This window comes from Amphiprion ocellaris, chromosome 24 (genome assembly GCF_022539595.1).
Source record: "Amphiprion ocellaris isolate individual 3 ecotype Okinawa chromosome 24, ASM2253959v1, whole genome shotgun sequence".
NCBI lineage: Eukaryota > Metazoa > Chordata > Actinopteri > Pomacentridae > Amphiprion > Amphiprion ocellaris.
Genome location: NC_072789.1, coordinates 2,803,068 through 2,818,693, shown reverse-complemented (window position 1 = coordinate 2,818,693; position 15,626 = coordinate 2,803,068). Strand labels below are relative to the sequence as shown.

General features: G+C 39.7%; 1 protein-coding gene across 11 annotated transcripts in view; it reads right to left on the bottom strand.

The window, feature by feature from the left end:
• Positions 1–15,626, bottom strand: part of dmd (dystrophin) — a 315,328-nt gene that overhangs the window by 117,241 nt on the left and 182,461 nt on the right. For all 11 annotated transcript variants that reach the window (XM_055008380.1, XM_055008391.1, XM_055008386.1 and 8 more), the window contains 8 exons: positions 12,664–12,764; positions 10,976–11,087; positions 10,744–10,857; positions 10,274–10,429; positions 9,918–10,088; positions 8,693–8,875; positions 7,211–7,345; positions 3,828–3,977 (listed from right to left, as the gene is read on the bottom strand). In XM_055008380.1, coding sequence (XP_054864355.1) covers positions 3,828–3,977; positions 7,211–7,345; positions 8,693–8,875; positions 9,918–10,088; positions 10,274–10,429; positions 10,744–10,857; positions 10,976–11,087; positions 12,664–12,764 — 1,122 coding nt within the window. The remainder of the gene's footprint in view (positions 1–3,827; positions 3,978–7,210; positions 7,346–8,692; positions 8,876–9,917; positions 10,089–10,273; positions 10,430–10,743; positions 10,858–10,975; positions 11,088–12,663; positions 12,765–15,626) is intronic.

Below are 15,626 nucleotides of genomic sequence, written 5' to 3'. Positions count from 1 at the left end.
TGGTCTTCTCTTTTCTTTCTTTTCTCAGGGTCTTTCAATCTGACAGCAATATGCTTTGTTTTACATTCATATTTTGTCATGTTTTCACCAAAACCCTGCCCTGTTTCTCAGTTGATTTCTGTCTGCACTGGGACATACTGTTGCTGCACAAATGTTCTGGGCATTTGGACACTCTCACTCTGGTTCTGTGCACTTGGGAAACTCAGATTTCTGCTCTTCCTGTCTGATATTTTTGAAACAACCTTGTCAAAGGTCCCCAACCAATAGAACGCCAGGTAACACGCTTCCCTCCTTACAGGTGCACTCACTTTGCTTCTTGTAGCAGCCCGTAGTGATTCCAATACTGCTGACATGTATTTAGAACTTGATATAATTATAAACAGTGTGTGCAATTAGAAATGTCAGCTAGACTGACACTTTAATTTGACAAGATTTTCCTTAAAAGGTAACCCGTGGAGTTCCTTGAGGTGAAATGTGTTGCTGTACCCGATAAAATGGGATAAGAATAGGGACTTACAGTCATAAATCCATGATATGAATGACAGACTACAGGGTGTTCCTGAAGTCTGGACACAGAGTGAAATCTCATTCACTGTAATTTTTTTTCCCACAGATTAAATATGGTTTTGTCGAAAGAAGAAAGAGTTGAACTTCTCCGTTCAGGCTTTAACTGACCTTGTCTTGTTGGAAAATCCAGTCATTGGAGGCAGGAAAGAGTTTTCCAGCTGATGGAAGAAGACTGTTTTCCAGAGTAGCCCCAAACATGACCTGGTTCATTCACCCTGTTCCATCCAGACTGAAACTACCCCAGATGGTCACTGATCCACCCCCATGTTTTACTGTAGGGGCAGACAGTCTGGTTTGTAGCTTCTCCAGGCTTCCTCCTAACCAGTAAGATGGCTGGAGTGGACATCAACTGAAAACTGGATTCATCACTGAAGAGAACCTCAGTCCAATCATCAACAGTCCAATCCTTGTGATCCCAGCAAAGAGTAACCAGCTTTCCTCTGCCTTTCCTTGATGAAGGGCTTCTTCCTGTTCTGTGGGACTTCAGACCAGCTTCAACAAGTCGCTTTCCAACTGTCCTTTCCCAACAAGTCCCATTTCTCCACAGTGCCCACTCATTTTTAAGGTCCCTGGAGGTCTGAGGATGATTCCTGACACAGGAATGGATGAGTGACGGTCATCTGGTGGGTAGAAAGATGTTTCCTGACCAGCTAGCAGTTTGGTAGAACCATGTTGGGCTTGCTTTTTCTTGGTGTAATGAACAGCTGTCTTGGAGATCTTCAGTTTTTTCACTACCTGTCTCTCACTCATGCCAATTCCCAGCAGTTCCAAGATGGCTGCCTTTGTGGCTTCATATAATTCTTTCATTTTTGGCATTATGTGAGAGCTGACAGCTTCTGAGTTGTGCTACAGCTTGAATGTCAGCAGTAAACCACTCTAGGCCTTTACATGTGCAGTGCTGCTGATGACATGAAATATCCTCTTATATACTCTGGGATACAATGAAGCTGAAGCAGGTCAGATAGGACATAAAGTATTGTGGAATCAGCTGCATTTATGTCGTGTTCATTATATTCTTCAGGTAATGTACTTTTAGTGGTACCAGGCACTGAAATGAACAAGAAATTGAAGAAAACAAGAGTGGTCTAAGAATTTTTTTCATGATAAATGTGACATTGCACATTAGATATTTTTGAGTTCTCTCTACTTCTAGTCTTGTGCTGTTTCCATAGAGGTGCAGTCAAAGTGAACCCACAGAGTAAAAATGTGACAGGGCATTGTAGGGAAACTAAATGAATCTACAGGGTGAGTGTCGAAGTGTATCCTGACCTCACATCTTATAAAAGGGCAGCTGCGTTCTAATCCAGGTCATCTTTTATCACCACTACAGTATTTGGAGCACATTTAAAGTGCCTATTATATGAAAACTTTGAACCACAAAATATCAAAAGCATTCAGATAGAATTTTCGAACTCCAAGGTCATCTGAAGTCCCTGAAAGGCTTTAAACTATCCTAGAGATTTGATAGAGCGGTCTTCATATGGCAATGATAAGGTTAGTGAAAGAAGATTTAACAAAGAAGAAAAGATTGGCTTCATACAGTCCCCTCAGGTCAAAAAAGGGGAAAACATTAAGGCAATATTCCCGTCTCTGTGTGAATTTTCTCCTTCATCTGCCTTTGAAATACTAAAACCCCGCCTCTGTACTCCTCGTCCTCTTTATAGACGGCAAACAAACAGTCTCACCTCGCATTTATACAAGCTGACACCAAAACAAGGGACACCGGCTTCTTCAAGCAGACAATGCACAAAATGAAACTTCCCCCTGAAAAACACAGGTCTGAATAAAAGACAATGTCCCAGACTCACAAACATATGCACACACACAGACTGTGACGGGTAGACAAACAAAAGGAGGCTTAAAAGGCTGCAAGGAGAACATTAATCTGCTTCTATTGTGAGGAAGGATCCACCCGATGCGCAATTAGTGTGTGTCTGCATGTGTGTGCGAGTGTGTCTAATCTGTCACCGAGAATCACCACAAGAGGCTGAGAATGTATTTCTACCATTGATGATGGAAAGCACGGAGGAAGGAAGAGAATTAGGAAGAGAAGGAGACGGAAGAGAAGCAAGAGAAAAAAATAAGTCGTGTAGAGGTGAAAGAGGAAGGAAATGGGCGAAAGGAAATCTACCGAAGAAGCGAAAATGAAAGAATTAAGAATGGGAGAAGGTAGATTACTAACCTGCTGATTGTTTCATGATCAATCAATCAAGCTGTTTGATTGTTTGATGATACACTTAACCCTCGTGTCGTCCTGCGGGTCAAATTGATCCGTTTTAAAGTTTGAAAATGTGGAAAAAAAATATGTTTTCACAGCGAAAATTTCCACATTTTCAACATTTTGGGGAAAAATTTTGACCATTTTTTGGTGCAAAAAATAAATGCTAAAAAAAATGTTTCCTTAAGAACATTCAGAAAAAAATCTACCTTGGTTGATTATTTTCTGAATTTTCTTAAAGAAAATATTAGAACTTTTACTTTATATATATATATATATATATATATATATATATATATATATATATATATATATATATATATATATATGTGCGTGCGTGCGTGCGTGTGTGCGTGTATGTATGGAATCATTTTGGATATTTAAGGAATTTTTATGGAAGATTTTTATTTATTTTTTTAAAAATATTTATTTCAGAAGAGAAATCCTCTACTCGTCAACTCAGAAATAATGCAGTTCTTTCAAGGTTGGTTTGTATATTTACTTCTGTTGCAAATTATCTATATTTGGATTGGTGGAGGCAATTCACAAAATATAAAACTCCAACAGAACAAAGCATAACATTTTATATTTATGCTATAATCGGGCTTTTTTGATGATGTCACAGGCTGTTTAATCACGTGGGAAAATATTCTCCATGGGTGTGTTTTGATGAAATGGTTGACAGATTTTCAGAATAAAAGTACTTTCATAGTGTGGTTATGCCTTCGCCCTAAGTCAGCTGGGACAGGCTCCAGCAACAAATAAACAAAATAGGGGTTTTTATTGCTGGACAAGGCATAACAGGGCTAAAAATGATGTTTAGGTAGGTACAGAGGAGTGGTGATGAGAAGAACTCAAACACCAGTTTAGAGTATGAAAAAAAGCTCAGAAAGTATGGTTTGTCAGACGGCACTAATTCTGACTTAATGTTGCCGCCGCCTACAGCTTCTTCAGGCTGGTTCCCACGATGCATGTTGGTGGACATGTCCTGCTCATTGTGTACATGTTGTGCACTTCTACATGAGTGTTTGTTCTATCTTACCCTTGCCATAAGTTCATCCCATCGGGTGTTGAAAGCGTCCAGTTTTTGCTGAATCAGTTCGTCTAGAACACCTCCGTCCATCAGCGTCTGGGCCAGCTCTCGAATCTGGTTCCTGTTGTCCTCCGGGTGTTGCAGAAGGACATCTAAGCTCTGTGACAACAAAGATGTGGTCTTTTAAAAACATTTTAAGAAATTCAGCTCATAGCATCTACCTATCTGCCTTCAGACTGATGTTGTTTTGGCTGAAGGTGACTCATGAAATAAGCTTCCTGAGTGTTAGCTGATGACACACAGAGGCTAAAAGAGGCCAATTGGCTCTTATACCTGTAACCTCAGAAGCTAACAGCATTTCACACATTCTGAAATCCCCCGAAATGATCTTGTAGGCTTCCATTTACCTTGCTAAGATACAGATGAGTGAGCATTTAGTTACATTTGAGCTATTTTGTACTAAATTCAATGAAAGAATCTGCTCTGGTCTCAAAGTTTTAAGCGTTTTTACTTTGTTTAATTTTAGCAAATCCATGGATCAATCCAACCACCCATTATCTATACACCGCTTAATCCTCATTAGGGTCATGTGGGGGCTGGAGTCTATCCCAGCTGACTTCGGGTGAAGACAGGGGACACCTGGACAGGTAACAGTCCATCACAGGGCTACATATACAGACATTTGATGAAGACAAAAGCACACCTTTTGCTACAGATACCTTCTAATGTCACTTCTTCATTCCATTTTCCATGGTTATCCACAATTCTTTTATCTTTTGTTATTTGTTACTGTCAGACCTCCTCTTACCTTTTGTTGTTGCACGTTTGCTATTTGCAACTGTCTGCCAGACTCCTTGATTCAACTACCTTTTGTTCTCTGTTGTATGATTAGCAACCATACGCAAAATAACCACTATTCACCCTTGTATTTACATACGGCCCTCTTCCCTACTCTCTGACTATCCCAATAAAATGTGGACTCTGCAAATGTTCTTGGTCGGTGTACCTTCACAGACTCATGCTCTGTGTTGGTAAACCCACCGTATGCCGGAAAACCAATAAACACCCCACTACATCAAACTTCGAAGGACTAACTCACACTCACATTCACACCTACGGACAATTTAGAGTCACCAATTAACCTCAGCCTGTTTTTGGACTGTGGGAGGAAGCCGGGGAACCTGGAGAAAACCTGGGAGAACATGCAAACTCCATGTAGAAAGATCCAGGGAAGGCTGCGAGGTGAACCGGGGATCTTCTAGCTGCAAGGGGAAGGTGCTAACCACCGAGCAGAAGCATTTTAACCAAATTCACGAGCTACAGTTAACATGTAAGCCTCTTGGTTTATTTCCTCAGTCAGACCATGACTTCAAATTCATTGGATTCCCATTTTTGTCTTAGTCTAACATACCATCAGTGTTTTCAGAGTAGCCCGAACACACAATCTTTATGTCCTCTTAAGGCTTGCTAACCTAATCTCTAACATATTTCACTGCATCAAAAGGACCTCACTTCACAGTTAAGCTTTCAACTCTCACCGCTGCCAAAAAGAGGGCAAGCTTCTTTTTTCCCAAAGGCTGCAATTTTCCCTGTTTGTATTTCTCTCACACTTTACACTCCACTAACTCTGACTTCATTGTGTTTACTTATTGTTTCTAATGCAGTCAGTTCTCCTAAAGTCTGGAAAGTACACAAAACTGTTTAGCGGAAGTCATACTAATTTAGTTTCTTGCTTGGAAAGATCACGTTAACTTTACATGCCAGATTTTGCTCCATCTACTTAAAAGATTTAACTAATTTTAAGTGGTATGTTTTTTGAAGCAAAACAAGATTTGTCAGATTTTAGTATGAAATAGGGTGAAACCAGTTTTTAGCACACAGATTGACGGTTTCTCTAATTTCCAGCAAGTTTGAGGCAGACTCAAATTCTTGTTATATAATCACAGCTGAAATAATACAAGCAGCAGATAAGAGAAGAGGCTGACTGGGAGCATCAGGTAATGACAGTGAAAAGATCATTTACAACTTTGTGGGCTGCTGACAGCTCCCCCAGCTTCTCACTGCAGAGGTTAATGAGATAACTTCAGGTTTAACTCTGGACTTTCAGGATATATCACCATGGTAACTTATAGTGCACACCAAGTCTGCTCCAGAGCAGCTTTTTTCCTGTTGACTGCTTGAAATTTCAAAGCCATTTTGCTGTCATATTGTGTTCTTCCATCTCAACTCTTACGGGGCCTTTTGCTTGACCATCTTTGATTTGGTTGAAATATTTAAATCATCAGCTGTGTACATTTAAAATGCCATCGTTCAATTTTGGATTGATTGATCAACTAGTCTCTGAGATCTATTTTGTGACTATCATACTATTTTTTATATATGGAAATTTAAGGCTATTCTCAACAACATTTCAGGAACTATTTAAGGTAAGAAGCCTGAATTTCTCACTGTCATTTACAACATCTTGCCATTGATTCAGACTCTGCAATATTGCACAAGTATATCAAATAATCTCTGGGTCAATATATAATTGCAGGACTTTTTGTATCATAGTTGACATTTTTGCTGTTTTCAGGCCTAAAATCAACCAAACACCACATGGCATTTTTACAGAAAGATTCTTCTAAATATTACATATACAAGTGAGTAAAACTGAAATTGAAAGTTATTTGTAAAGATATTGTAGTAAACCTGTTGACTACTTTATATTAAATAAGTCAGAAAGCCTTGGACTCTGGCCAGTCTTTTCTTCAGGAGGAAATGACATCATGTGGAGCAGGTCATGTGATCTGGAATTAACACACTTCCTTGAGAGGTGTTTTTGTAATGGGGAACTTAGTGGAAAGTGATTTCTGGGACACAGATACAATTTGTTGTTTTCCATATAAAATTTGATAGATTACCAAAAAATAAATATCTATCATGATTATCTCAACTTGATGAAAAGAACACAATCAAAACTATTTATGAATAATCTCATTTTATTATTGTTTAGCTAATTAGAAGGTGGTTGTTATTATATTCAGACGGTTATTTAGTTGACATTTTAGTGATATCCAGTCATTTTTTTATTAATAAGTGATTGTTTCCATCATAAATAATTATGGAATTTGTAAAGACATGATCATAATGAAGATAAAAAACATATTTTTTTTAACTTTTACTAAAAATGTATGCAAGATATATCCCATGGACTTCAAAAGTCCCTCAATTACATATTGACCGAAACGCAACAAAGTGTTTGCGTTTCATCCTAAAATGTTGTCGGGTAAACGAGGCCTTTAACTGTATATTCTGTCATATCTGCTCATGTTAAACCCCCTATTACATAATGTTTTGCTTGCTAGAATATATCTATAGAAAGAAATGCAACTTGTCCTCCTCATACTCACATCCAGCGCCTCCTGCAGCTCCTCTGTTCCTCCTTGCAGGTTTTCTGTCTCATCCAGTTTTTGCTCCAGCTGGTCCAGGAAGGCGTTTTCCTGCTCCAGGTAGGACAGCAACTCACACCAACACGCCCACACCTCCTGCAGAACACAAGAATAAATATACGAACAAAAGACAATTACTGAAAAGCCTGATAAAAACCCGATGCTATGCTATAAGAATTTTGACATTTTATGCATTAGAGGGAAGAAAAGCAGCTGGAAAGCAGGGAAAAAAGACAAATAGTGAAGGAAAGGATATTTCAAACATAAAGTTAAGTTACCGAGCACACAGAGGCAAATATTTCTCCGGAAAATGAATCAGAAAGGAGAGGGGAGGGAGAGAGATTCATGTTATGAACAGGCGGCTGCACAGACCTACATTGTTATCCAAGCTTTCTTGTGGTGTGGTTCTAAATTCACATGTTCAGCACTGGAACAGGGCATCACACCGGTATCTGCTCAACATCCATATATCTAAAGAGTTTCTTTCCATGTGCACATCATTAGTAGTTGCCTCTGTCTGCCTTGATCTGTCGTCTAAATCTGACTCCTCTCTTAACTAAAATATATACCCGAAGGTCAGAGAGAATCCTCAGAACTGATGCAGGCATTGCTTCATGTACTGCTGCTCTGTTGGTGTCACTTCTCCTGATATCAGTGAACGTTACTCACAACCTAAATCATCTGAGTCTCCAGGAGCTACTGAAATGGCTGCCGCACTGTAAAATGAAACTGCATGAAGAACTATTTTAACCAGGGAAAGTTATATGTGCACTTTAAAAAGATTTATTTCAGGACACTGTTGTGCACCAGCTAATTGCAGGAAGACAATTGGTTGTTGCATCTTATAGTCTAGTTCCATTTCATTTACCTTCCATATTGTATATATCTGGCCTCTTTTGGCCAGATGTTGTCATTTTTAATACTGTTTTGTTATATATGTATATTTGATTTTATTATTTAATTTTGATATTTAATTTCTTATTGCTTGTTGTTGGGCACCGTCCAGTGGAAGCTATTTATATTTTCATCACGCCATGTGTGATGTGATGACAATAAAGCCATTCGTCTTCTAAAACATGGAAAGATAGATACGTTTCCTTTAAATACTTTATTTAGCTTCTTGCAATAGCTGCCATTCAGTGGATCAGCTCTCCTCCCTGTAATATGTTATGTTCTGTGCATTCTTTGCATTATTATTGTTGTTAGAATTATTTTCTTGGTGCTATTATTGCTTTTGTATTGTTGCTTTTGTGTATAAACACATTCATATGAGAAATATTTGAACATGAGAGTAAATAATCGTTCCCAATCTTAATGGAAACACACCACAACTCTACACAATTTATACCTAAAAGCACAAATGCTGTCTGCTGGATTGTTATATGTGACTGCATGGACAATATTACCTGTGTATCATGACACATGAATGAATAAAGACTTTACCTCAAGAGTTTTACATTTCCCATCCAGGCGGCTACACAGGCGCTGGTAGTTGGCCGTCAGGACATCCAGCTCCGAGCGCAAAGCATCATGGGCCGTGGGTGGGGCCTTGGCAATGAAACTGTTCACGCTGTCAGTCAGGAGTTTGACCTTTAGCTCCTTGGAGTGGACTTCCTCCTGGGCCCTCTGACACACCGACAGACAAAGACAGAAATGAATGATGCATATGGGAAGGATGCATTCTGTAGTTGCAAAAATTAAAGTAGTTTGGCATGTTGAGACTGAGGCTTTTTCACTGGAAAGAGGTCGACAAAACAACTAATACTGCTCTCATAGTATATGAACTCTTTGGAATTCCTTGTTTTTCCTCCTTAACTGGTAGGCAGGGTTCACCAGTCCATCACCATGTGCACTCACATTCACACCTAGGGACAATTTAAAATCACCAATTAACTGGTCTTTGGACTATGAAAGAAAGCCAGAGCACCCGGAAGGTTCTCACAGTGCACTGAGAGTTTCAACCTGCTATGCATCTCTTTGGACTGAGGGACCCAAAGAACACATGCAACAAGAAACTCCATATGGAAAGGCCTTAGCTGAACAACATATTTAAAAGCAGAATCTTGTTAACCACTGCACCCGCTCCATCAAGCTCCTCCACCCTGTCTTCCTCTACACTACAGGCTGAAAGTTTGGAAGCAAGATCGAATTTGTACAAAATAGATCATAGTTTCACTGGTAACAAAATGAACATGATTATCATAAAAAGAGTCACTCATCAGAATACATGTTTACAATAGTTATCAGGTGTTTATTTCTTGCCATTTCTGTGATATTTTGTAAGGGATATGGACACAGTTGAGATTTATTGGGATTTTTGTCTGCAAACTCTCAAAAGCCAAAGACCTAAAGTGAATAACACAAACTGTGACTTGTTTTTTTAACTTTTGCACTGAAGTTGTGACTCTTGCAAATGTTCTGAACCCTAAAACTAAGCCCTTCTTTTCTTTTGTTAACATTTGTTCTGCAATTGTCCGATAACATCAAGGATAGACTAAGGGAAAATGTCTGATCATGCAGTAAATACATCTCAAAATCCAAAGAATTCATACTGTTTATTATTACTTTTTGAACAGAAACTTGAAGTTGCTTCCAAATGTTTGGCCTGTAGTGTATCTTCAGCTTGAAAACACCTCACATCATCACCAACCTTCTGCCTCTAGCTCACCTTGAGCTCCTCCACAGCCTTGCGTAGCTCTTCAGGCGTCTTGTAAGTGAAGTCTCTCTCCAGGTAGTCCTCCTCAGCTTGGTTAATCCACTCCTGCATCTCCTGCATCTCCTTTCTCAGAGCCATGGTCTTATCAAGACCACCTTTAAGAGCAGACTTCTTTGCATAGGCCTAGACAGAGGGGGAAATCGCATACTAACAACAGTGCTCAGTGTTATACAGACACATACAAGTATTAACCCTTTGATGCACAACATGGGTCAAAAGTGACCCATATTCAATGGAAAATGGGCATCTCTTGACCCATGTTGTTCATCAAAGGGCTAAAACAGAGACTGTGGAAGAAGGGTACACACCTGTTTGCAGACGTTCTCCCACTGGGCATTGAGTTCGTCCAGTTCTTTCTGGATGTGGATGGCAAACGGTGGCTCGGCCTCCTTCTTCAGGTACAGTCCAACTTCATTGATGCCATTGACGCTGGGTTGGATAGTGTGGATGTCATTCACCAGAGCCTGGCCAATCGGAGTGCAGGATGAAGGTTAAATGGGTAGAATTCTGACCAAATATTGGTTTAAAGGCAATGAGAAATCTTTGGTGGGCTTTCTATTTCTTTGATTTTTAATATATTTGGGTATTTTATGAACTTCAAAGGTTATTTTCAGTTCTTTAGGACATTTTCATCCCACACCAATTCTATTTTCATCTACACTATGTAACCTCTTTTCAACTCTTTGCTTCCCTTCATGATTTTTATTTTATTTATTTTTAAAACAAATGTAATTTGTTGGTTGCAAAAGCAATAGTAGGAGGCGTGTTTGTTTCTCACCGTGCACTGCTCTAACTGCTTCTCCAGAGCTTCAGAGTCTCCCAGCGCTGGCCATTCCTCATTCAGGAAGACATCCACGTCTGCCATCCACTTCTTTAAAGTCTTAACATCATTCTGTAGAGAGATTTAAACAGAAAGTCAGACTAGAAAGACAAGTATACCAACTGAGCAACCAAGTGTTTGCGTATCTCGGTCTATAAAGTTGACTCTGAGGAAACAGAACAAGTCTTACCTCAAACTGCATCAGTTTGGACATGAGCTCCTGGACTCTCTGGGCGTTGTCCGTCAGCGTGGAGCCCAGTCGTCTCCAACGTGCTGTAATGGCGTCCATCTCCGCACGATATCTGCAGCAGCACAGAACATAATGGAGCTTTTCGGGCTTGTGGCTTAACTTACTTCCTGACTGATTCCCGAGTGATAATTACTGCTGCAGTGCTACTGAAAAAGTGAGCAGCATTGTCCTAGAATATGACAAAACTCTCATCCGTCTCACTAGGGTAAACAGTGGAAACAACAGAAACATTTATTGGTGTGCTACAACTAACGATGCATGGTCTGCCATTACAAGAAAGGTATCACAATTTACTGCCGTTAAAAAAATGGAACTGTTCCTCATTTTAGTAGATCAGTACATAAAGAATGACAGTTTCTCTCCACAGACAAAGTAGGCATGCCAACCTCTTTTTCTTCTAACATAAAGACACTACAGCTTTCATGGTGACAAAACGAACAAAATACAAGAACTCTTGCTGATCATCCATAGATTATTCACAAAGAAGATGCACAAACAAAATATAGCGCTTGCAGCTAACAGCCTACGGACACCGCAAAGTCCCTCAAAGTTGACCAAGGTATCATTTCAGCGTGAGTATCGAAACATAATGCAGGCAACATACACTATTATGAAAAATCACATAGATTTGTTGTGAATTACTCATTTAAAGCTGCAGTAGAATTTAAACCACAATCTCCTGAGTGAATGTCCTCCATATAACCCAATGTTCCACCACATTGTACTTGTACCTAAACCCAATCCAGATGGTTTGGGATGTTTGGGAAGGAACCATAACTGATTTAATGAGCCATTCGCAGTTTCACTGTACCGGCCGTGTGTACTTAGACTTGCATGGCTTAATCTTTGAGACAAGCATATGCTACTGGCTTCACCTCAGAGTGAAGGCAAAAGGGTCAACAAGTGCTCAGCATCTCTGGGAACTCCTTCAAGACTGTTGGAGAACCATTTCAGGAGACTACCTCATGAAGTTCATCCAGAGAATGCTAAGAGTGTGCAAAGCAGTAATCAAAGCAAAGGGTGGCTATTTTGAAGAATATAAAATACATGTTGTGACTTTTTTCCCACTTTTTTGTTTGCTAAGGCAAAATAAGCCTTGTGCCATGAGGACAACATAGAAGCAACTTGTAACTTTGCACACATAATAACACTATATAGACCCTTATGTACACCAGTTTTGACATGTCAAAATAGCAAAAAAATGGAATCATGGCTTGCTAAACTTGCCACACATTAAAATCTTACTCAAGTTAGATGATACATACATTTTCTGAGAACCCAATACCAGCCTTGTTTGAAATATTTGCGTTTTCTTCCATTAAAAAAACCCAAAAAACAAAGCAACTTAGCCTTTACTGGAGCCATACAAACATTTAAATCTGCTGCAAATTATCTCTGTCAAATTTAATGGTGGTGGGAGTTATATTTCCAGAAGTAGTTAACCCTTAAACTGGCTGTCTTGGTTAGACTTTTTTAAAAAGTAAAACATAAAAAACTCCCAGGTCTGAAAACATAGGAAAAATCTCAAAATTCTGCCAAAATATTCCACTGAACTTAGTCCAAAATAACAGATTAGCAAACAAAACCTGTCTCAAAATCAATTTTGTGGAATTACTTCTATGTCTTACTTCTGGCTGATGTCTGGGGGAGCTTTCTGGAAGACCTGCTCTACAGCTGAGGTCAGATAGTCCACCTCTCCCTGGTGTTCAGCCATAGCCACCTGGAGAGCCTGTGAGGTGGGGTGGGAGGGTAAATAGATGGAATGAGAAAGAGAAAAAAGACAGAGTATGAGATACAGTGTAGTTTACAGAGCCGTTTTTAGCAGTGGTTGTTTAATGGTGGAATTTTAGGTGCTATTCTTGTTGATGCTGGGTCACATCCATTCTGTGTGCATCTAACAATTGAGCTGCTTGCTATAAAACACTAGAGGCAAAATTGCTGTCAATATTTTAAAAAGAAAAACTGTGAGTTCAGACTAAGTAGGAGTTTGGATGGAATAGCGGATGTGGAATGCATGGACATTTAACACAAGAGATGAGAGGTAGGAAATCAGGATTTGAATAATGTTGGTTGGAGAACAAAAGAATTAAAGCTGCAAGCAGCGTTGGTCGGGTCCTCGCATCCTTGCTGGTCAGCAAATCCAAGCATGTCCACCAGGTGGCGCTGCAACTGAGAGTGTATTTCAGCCAAGGTGTGTTATCATTGCCAGACTGTGATCACACATGTAAAGCTTGAGGCAGATTGGAGCATGTACAAGCTAGTCAGACAGCACTTCCTGTTTCATGGTGACCCATCCACCAGGTGGCGCTCTCTCTGTGACTATATTTTGATCTGTAGAGTTCATCAGGGCTGGGCTCTGATCACACATGTAAAGTCTGAGGGAGATTGGAGCATGTACAGGCCAGTTACACAGCATTTCCTGTGTCGTGGCGAAACGTTGAAATTCCACCAGCCATCATTTCCACACCTTCAGACTTTTGTGGAGAATTTTGATAATTTTTAATCATCCATGCCTGTTGTACATCCTGGACAAATTTGAGCTCTGGTGGGGTTACCCTGTTTGAGTTTATAGCTTTTGAAAATGTGCAAAAATTGGTCCAAAATCGTCCAAAATATGTCACACAATTCAAAATGGCCAACTTCCTGTTGTGTTTTAGGTATGGTTGTCAATTACATTTTTGTGCGTCTTGACGAGTTACTTAGGCATACCAAATTTCATAGCTGTAGGTGGCACATCGTGGTCGTAAAGTCTGTTTTCCAGGTGGCGCTATCGAGCCATTTTGGCTCATACCTATGCAAGTTCCATAAAATATCAAATTTTTTGCTGATCCTGATGTGTGTGTGCAAAGTTTTAAGCATTTTGAAGGATTTTAGGCCTTCAGAAGTGAAGAAACCCATGGGTTTCAAGAGGGTCCTCCAGACCTTTGGTGCTCAGACTCTAAATAAAGAATTTCCTTGAGGATTAATAAAGTTTTATCTCATCTTATCTTTGTAAAGCACTTGTGGCCATGCTACATTCAGTTTTGAGGTGTTCCCTGTATTGAGTCCATTGGTTTCCATCTACAGTCAAGTCTTCAAGCTGTCATCATGACATATATAAAAACCTGATCTGTCCTGGACTTACATCCCATCTAGTGAAAGCTGCTGAGAATGAGACCTAAAACAATCTGTACTTTAATCTATCTGTGCCTCTCTGCTACAGTTTGTTTATATTTTGGCAAATTTGCATAAAAAACGATAATGCTGTGGCATGGCCAGATGAATCTAAGGACAGGGAGACAAGATAATGATGAAGATGCAGGACCTGTTTAAGTTAATATTGAACTCGTGCAAGTTGGAGGACTGCAGGGGGGCGGGCAGACAAGAAATAAACTGCAGGTCCTAGGATCTGACTGTAACTTAACAATAGAAGGAGTCACTAAATTAAGCTGAAAAAGGTGGGATTTTACAATACAAAAGCAAAGCAAGGCAATTCGAAGAGAACTGGAAGGTGCTGTGAAAATGTTTTGATATACAGCGGGCACAAATCTACCACTTTGGGGATGAGATAGTGGTATCATTTCCTTGAGATACAGCATGTTCTCCTTCAAAGTAAAAGCATGTGCAGACATGAATATTTGAGGGTGCATGGGGCACTCATGTTCTAGCAATTGACACCAATATTACTCTGTCAACAAGTGTCTGTAAAAGTTCAGCTGAAAACAAATCTCACATCTTCACATGATTTATTGGATAATCATCTATGGAGCATTCTCTCAGAACTCAAGCAATAGAGCCTGAATGCTTTGGGAATGAAGCCTTTTTAACAGCTTGACTATTATATTACAGGTCAGTGAGCGAGGAGAGAAGGGCGAGCAAGCATGACGGGTTACGAGTCGACTCACCACTTGGCTGCCACAGTTAACATTCAGTAATGAAAAGCTTTTCGCACCATTTCATTCTGCTTACCCTGCCTGGCAGGTTAAATTACAAGTGAATGGGTGAGAGATTTCCTGCTCAACTTTAGGTGAGCTGCAGCGAACATTTTTTGAAAAGAAAGCCTTGCTCACACCAAGGCAGCTCAGAGGCTTAGTTTAGCTTAGTTCAAGCACAGGCCATAGAGGCCACACCACGGCTCAGTTACTATGGTTTCCTCACAATCCATCTGCTTCAACACTGAACCCCAAGCACAGAGCCATCATGGAAGATTTCTGCTTGAAGTGGTAAAGCTTTTTTTTTTTTTTAACTTTCTTTCTCTCAGTGACTATTAATGAATCACATTGACAGAAAATCTGATACTTTCTGCAACTAACTAAACAGACAGTTAACAGAGAAATGAAGAGCTGAAACACAACAAAGTGTGTTGTGTAACAAGATGACATAAAACTACCTTGAGGTCTTAGGGTAGACCTATTGGTGTTTTATTCAAGGACTCCACATTACACAACGCTGAATGCCTTTCCAAATAACCCATACAGTATGAGAATTTCACCTTGAAGAGTCCACCTCACCTTGAAATTTCCCTCCTTTGATTGCTTTTTAACAGCAAGAATTTACAAAACAAACAACAAAAAAACATCCTTTCATATCAAAGTATAAACTGCTTTTTGCA